The 6,855-nt window shown below is 45.1% G+C and overlaps 1 protein-coding gene across 1 annotated transcript; it reads left to right on the top strand.

The window, feature by feature from the left end:
- The first annotated feature begins 2,054 nt into the window (after positions 1-2,054).
- LOC100153863 (myeloid-associated differentiation marker-like) lies at positions 2,055-6,780 on the top strand. Its single transcript, XM_084966975.1, has one exon. It carries the CDS (start codon positions 2,337-2,339, stop codon positions 3,198-3,200), a length of 864 nt encoding a protein of 287 aa, XP_084823101.1. The 5' UTR covers positions 2,055-2,336; the 3' UTR covers positions 3,201-6,780.
- Positions 6,781-6,855: the final 75 nt, after the last annotated feature.

Below are 6,855 nucleotides of genomic sequence, written 5' to 3'. Positions count from 1 at the left end.
GTTATTTTCTTCAGTGTCTTTTTATGAGTAGAAGCTTTTGAGTTTTTTTTCTTTTATGGTTATTGCTTTCCGTGTTCTTAGCCTACTCTGGAACTATGACTATATTCTATTACACTTCTTCTGGAAGCCTTATAGTTTTAGCATTTACTTTTAGTTCCATGATATATCTTGAACTAATTTTTGTGCATGGTGTTGGGTAGGGGCAAGGTTTCTTTTTTTCCATATGAACACCCAGTTTATCGGCACCATTTTTTTGGAAAAGATTCCTCTTTCCTCACTGAATTGCATTAGCACGTTTGTTAAAAATCAATTGACCACAGGCGTGCCTATGGTGGCTCAGTGGAAATGAATCTAACTAGCATCCATGAAGACACAGGTTCGATCCTTGGCCTCACTCAGTGGGTTAAGAATCCAGCGTTGCCGTGAGCTGTGGTGAAGGCCAGCAGCTGCCACTCTGATTCAAATCCTAGCCTGGGAACCTCCATATGTCGCAGATGTGGCCCTAAAAACAAACAAACAAACAAACAAACAAATCAATTGACCATATAAGTGTGAGTATTATCAAAACTTGTCCCTCAGATATGATTGTGGAACAACAAAACAGATGTAACTAGAACAGCAGTTCTCTGTAGTAATTGTCTAAACACAAGTTTTGCAATTATTTTTATATATTTCTGTTCTGATTATACTTATTAAAATAGAATTTTATGTTCCTCAAATCTAGTAAAAAAATCTAGACTGTATTTTGTGTCTTTTTTATTTCATTTTTCCAGTAACTCATTTTATTGCCTCTACAAAAGGATAGATCTATGGTAGGTGGGAAAAAAGCAAAGTATCTTTCATCACAGTACTTTGAGGAACTCTCAAATTCTCATCACACAAGTCCCTTAGTGTGTTAATAGGCATTCTGTACAAAGGGGCTCCATGAAAGCCTCCACATCAGCCTCCAGACACAGCACCCTTGTTCATCTCCAATCCCTGCTTCCCAGCTTGGAAGCTGCTAACCAGTCTCCCAGGCCAGACACATCCCCCCTCAGCTGGTACTACTCCCAGATCTTTCCAGACCCCCACCTGGACGGCAGCTTTGGGGCTCAGCAGCCAGACTTCATGTCCATGGAGTCTGCGTTTCCTCCATGAAGCTCCACCTTGGAGTAATGGGCTTGGGGTCTCCTTCCCAAATGGGGGAGAGGCACATGTCCAGGCAAACCTGGGGGGAGGGGAGCAAACCGGTTCCCCCTGCCATGTCATCTTGTCCCCACTGCCTTGCTGTCCCCCCAAGGCCTCTCCCTGCTCACCTCTGCACCTGCCCTCCTCTGTGTGGGGCTGTGTCCCCTCAGATGGCATCTCCTTCCAGGGGTGGCTGCAGGGAGGAGAGGCCAGACCCCTGTTTCTTCACGTTGCTATGAATGAGGCCATGGCCCTGGGAGGGTGTCTTGGGTTCCCAGAGCTCTGAGCTTTGGTCGTGGGCTCGCACCCACGGGCCCTGCTGCAGTGCTGGGCTGGAGAGCACAGGGCTCAAAGCCACAGCTTTGGCACAGTTATCTGGATGCCCACTCCTAGTCATGGGACCTTAGGGAGGCACTTGATTCCCACAGCCCCAGTCTTCTCATCAATAACTGAGGTTAGCTATGTGATCCACAATCCCTTTTCTGAATCCCTTGGTGTCAGATATGCTCCCAGAATTCAGAATTTTTCAGCATCAATCATGTGACGTGGTACATCTCCTCTCTATGACGTAACACCCCCCTGGGGTCTGAATGTACCTTGTCATCAAACACCTTTGTTTGTCTCTCTGCAGCTGAACTTTGGAACATTCACTGGAAGCAGAGTAAATAAAACCCATAGATTTTCTCATGTCTGTTCAGGTCCAATTTTGTCACCAAACAAATGTTTAAAAATTCCTGTTCTGTTTTCATAACCGAAGGTTTGGGAGTGCAGACAGGGTCCATGTTATCTTGTGTCTCCATAGATAATGACACACAGCACAAAGCGATCCAAAGTGTACATGGGTTTGAGGCCAGACCACACCCAGCTGTGAGGTTTGGGATAAGACCAGTCTCCTGACAAGGCCAAGGGTGACGGGTGGGGAGATTAATTCCAGAGCAGCTGTGCTGTTCCCCAAGTGTCTGGGCCATCGGTTCAAACACCAGAGAACCTGAGCCTCAGCTGCCACTGGCCCCTGAGCCTTTTCCAAGCATCTGACTTCATCCACCTCCAGAGCCAGATCTTTCTCTGGTGGGTCCTCGGTGAAGACCACGGCCATGCTGGTGGCAGTGACTGGCACGACCAGCGTGACCACCGTGTGATTTTCCTCAGGCCTGGGCTCCCCAACCATTATGCGCTGCTGCCTCCGACGGCTGCAGCTGCTCTGCACCTGCGTGGCCTTCTTGCTGGGGGCCAGCGTGGGCACTTGGAGCGGGGCCCTAGGTAGCTGGCCCATGTTCATCTGGTGCTTCTGCTTTGTCCTGACCTTCATCATCCTCATCATCGAGTTATGTGAGCTTGAGGATCGATTCTCCTTTTCCTGGGACAACTTTCTCACCACCTACAACTGCTACTCTGCCCTCCTCTGCCTCTCAGCCTCCATCACCTACCCCATCACCTACATCCAGTTCTTGCCTGACAGCCGCTCCCGGGACCATGCCATCACCTCCACTGCGTTCTCCTGTATTGCTTTTGCCGCTTATGCCATGGAAGTGGCCTGGAACAGGGCCCAGCCCAACGCAATCACCAGCTACATGGCCACCGTGCCAGGGCTGCTCAAGGGACTGGAGACCACCGTGGCCTGTGTCATCTTCGCTTTCATCAGCAGCCCCCACCTGTATGAGCATCAGCCAGCCCTGGGCTGGTGCGTGGTCGCATATGCCATCTGCTTCCTCCTGGCAGCCGTGGTCCTCATGCTGAACCTGGGCAAATGTGAGAACAGGCTGCCCATCCCCTTCCACATTTTCCAGCTGGGGCTGACCCTGCTCTCTGTCCTCCTCTATGCCAGCGCGCTGGTCCTCTGGTCTCTCTACCAGTTTGATGAGAAGGTGGGTGGCCAGCCCCCACGCTCCAGCAATGTGAGCTGCAGCCACGAACCCATCTACTCCATGTGCGCCTGGGACCAGCGACTGGCTGTGACCATCCTGACTGCCATCAACCTGCTGATTTATGTGACTGACCTAGTGTTCTTGGCCCTGAATTTTGTAAAGGACTGAGGTTTGGCCCAGAGACTCCCGATTGCTCCTCTCATCTGAAGTTTCTTTACCGAGTTCTGACGTCCTCCAAGGGCCTCTTCCTGGACCCCTCCCTCCCTTCCGGTGGCATATGGACCCCCTTGTCTCCCTCTCTTTCCTCTTTCCTCCCCTCCTTCTGCTCTGCCTCCTTTTCTGTTTTGTCTGGTGGCCCAGGTCCTGTTTCTCCTCTTTCTCTTGCTCCTCTCATCTGTTCTACATTTAATTTTTTTTATTATTATTATTTTTTGTCTTTTGTCTTTTTAGGGATGCACCCGTGGCATATGGAGGTTCCCAGGCTAGGGGTCGAATCAGAGCTGTAGCCACCAGCCACAGCAACGCCAGATCCGAGCCAAGTCTGCAACCTACACTACAGCTCACAGCAATGCCGGATCCTTAACCCACTGAGCCAGGCCAGGAATCGAACTCTCAACCTCGTGGTTCCTAGTAGGATTTGTTTCCACTGTGCCAGCATGGGAACTCCCTTTTCTACATTTTCTGCTCTTTGGTTTTTTTCTGGCCATCCTTTGTTTTCTTGTCGTCTGTGTTCTGATCCCCTCTTTCCATTTTCCTTCTCCTGATCAGTGGGAACCCTGAGACTTCTCCCTTCTCTGCCCCACTGCCCCCTCCCCACCTCCTAAGGTGCTGAATGCACATCACACAGCCTTCTGTGCAGCTCTTCCTACCCTGGGCCTCTGGAGGGCTCTTGTTGCCAAAGCTGCCTGTCCCCGCCATTTGTGCCTTAGTTAGTGTTTGGGTGTAAATTTAGGGGGTGGGGACCCCTTTTTCTATGGGTGGGGACCCCTTTTTCCCAGTAGAGCAGGATGTACAATGCACCTCCCCTTTAAGTAAAAAAAAAAAAATCTCTGGAGGTCAATAATTTCCAGTGGCAGGAATCTTAAAGCAGAGACCCTGGATCCTCAGGTGCCCAGTGCTCAGGTGCTCAGCCCCCACCTGAGATGGACTCTAGAGTTTGTGCAGGCTTACTGAGCAGCCACTGCCTAGAGGCCTCTTAGAGGAAGCTACTTGCTGGAAAAGCAAAAAAGGAGCTGGTGAAAGACTGCAGGGTCTTGAAGACAACTGTCTGAAGGATTTGTCAGGGGCAGCGACGTGGCCCTCCTGCCTCTGTGTTTAAAACTGCGTGTCCTGTCTTTGCAGGGAGAAGAAAATGGCCACTGCCAGCCTTAAAGCCCATGTGAGCCTGGGATTTTTTTCTTTATTTTTCTAGTCAGGAGGGCAAAAATTATGGGATGGCTCAGTTTTTCTATTATTATTATTGAAATATAATTAAAATGCTGTTTTAATTTCTGGTATACAGCAAAATGATTCAGATGTGTGTATATATACACATGATGCAGATGTGTATATATACACATGATGCAGATGTGTGTATATATACACATATATATTCTTTTTCATATTCTTTTCCATTATGGTTTATCACAGGATAGCAAATGTAGTCCCATGTGCTATACAATAGGACTTTATTGTTTATCCATTCTATATATAATAGTTTGCATCTGCTAGTCCCAAATTTCTGATCTAACCCTCCCCCACCCACCACCATTGACAACCACAAGTCCATTCTATGTCTGTAAGTCTGTTTCTGTTTCACAAAGTTCATTTGTGTCATATTTTAGACTTCCACATGTAAGTGTTATCATATGGCATTTATCTTTTTTTCCCCTGATTTCATTCAGTACAACAATCTCTAGTTGCATCAGTGTAGCTTTAAATGGCCATTCATTCTTTGTTATGGCTGAGTAATATTCCGTGGTATATTAATACCACACCTTCTCTGTCCTTTCATCTGTCAGTGGACATTTAGGTGGTTTTTATGTCTGGGTTATTGAGAATAGCACTGCTATGAACATAAGGGTGCATATCATATATCTTTTCAAGTAATAGTTTTGTCTGGATATATACTCAGGAGTGGGATTTCTGGATAATGTGACTACTCTTTTTAGCTTTTCAAGGAATCTCCATACTGTTTTTCATAGTGGTCGTACAATTTACATTCCCACCAACAGTGTCGGAATGTTCCCTTTTCTCCAGCATTTGTTATTTGTAGACTTTTTTTCTTTCTGTCTTTTTTTTTTTTCAGGGCCCCACCTAAGGCATATGGAGGTTCCCAGGTTAGGGGTCAAATCGGAGCTACAGTTGCCAGCCTATGCTACAGCCACAGCAACATCAGATCTGAGCTGCGTCTGCGAACTACACCACAGCTCATGGCAACGCCAGATCCTCGACCCACTGAGCGAGGCCAGGGATCGATCCTACAACCTCATGGTTCCTGGTAGGATTCATTTCTGCTTTGCCATGGCAGGAACTCCTATTATTTGTAGACTTTTTAATGATTGCCCTTCTGATGGTGGGAGATGGAAACTCACTGTAGTTTTTACTTTGTATTTCTCTAATAATCAGAGATGCTGAGCATCTTTTCATGTGCCTTTTGGCTACCTGTGTGTATTCTTTGGAGAAATTGTCTATTTAGTTCATCTGACCTTTTAAAATTTTTTTATTGGAGTATAGTTAACTTACAATGTTGTGTTAGCTTCAGGTTTCACAGCAAACTGAATCAGTTATACATATACATTATACATATATCCATTCTTTTTTGATTTTTTTCCCATATAGGCCATCACAGAATATGGAGTAGATTTCCCTGTGCTATAAGAAGGTCCTTTTTACTCATCGATTTTGTATATAGTAGTACATATATACAGAGTAGTAAATTCCAACCTCCCAACTTATCCCTCCCCATGTGTCCCCTTTGGGAACCATAAATTTGGTTTTGAAATCTTTGAGTCTGTTTCTATTTTGTGAATAAATTCTTTTGCATCATTTTTATTATATTCCACATATTAGTGATTTTGTATGATATTTGTCTGACCTACGTCACTTAATGTGATTATCTCTTGGTCCATCCATGTTGCTGCAAATGGCATTATTTCATTCTTTTTTTATGTTCATTAAATTTTTTTTTTCTTATTGAGTTGATGAGCTATTTGCACATTTTGGAAATTAAGCCCTTGTCAGTCGCATCGTTTGCAAATATTTTCTCAGTCTGTGGGTTTGTTTTGTTTATGGTTTCCTTTGCTGTGCAAAAGTTTGTAAGTTTGATTAGGTCTCATTTTTAATTTTTGGTTTATGTCTATCCGCTTAGGAGACTGACCTAAAAAAACATTGGTATGATTTATGTCAGAGAATGTTGTGCCTATGTTCTCTTCTAGAAGTTTTATGATGTCTTAATTTTTAAGTCTTTAAGCCATGTTGAGTTTATTTTCATGTATAGCATGAGGGTGTGTTTTAGCTTCATTGATTTCCATTCAGATGTCCAACTTTTCCAGCACCACTTGCTGAAGAGACTGTCATTTCTCCATTGTATATTCTTGCCTCCTTTGTCAAAGCTCAATTGGCCAGATCTCACTGTCTAACTTCACTTAGCATAATTTCTAGGTCCATCCATGTTGCCACAAACACCATCATTTCATTCCTTTTTATGGCTGAGTAATATTCCATTATGTACAAGTATAAGTGCAATAAAATTCATTGAATTAAAAAAGAAGCTTTGTTGACCATAGGTGTGTGAGTTTATTTCTGGGCTCCCTATCCTGTTCCAATGATCCATATGTCTATT

Source organism: Sus scrofa, chromosome 7 (genome assembly GCF_054392235.1).
Source record: "Sus scrofa isolate SSC_HxYL_T2T_F1_AM1 chromosome 7, Sscrofa_HxYL_maternal_Yorkshire_Landrace_v2.0, whole genome shotgun sequence".
NCBI classification, from domain to species: Eukaryota; Metazoa; Chordata; class Mammalia; order Artiodactyla; family Suidae; genus Sus; species Sus scrofa.
The sequence above is the reverse complement of the archived record's forward strand: the minus strand, read 5'-3'. Positions and strand labels throughout refer to the sequence as shown.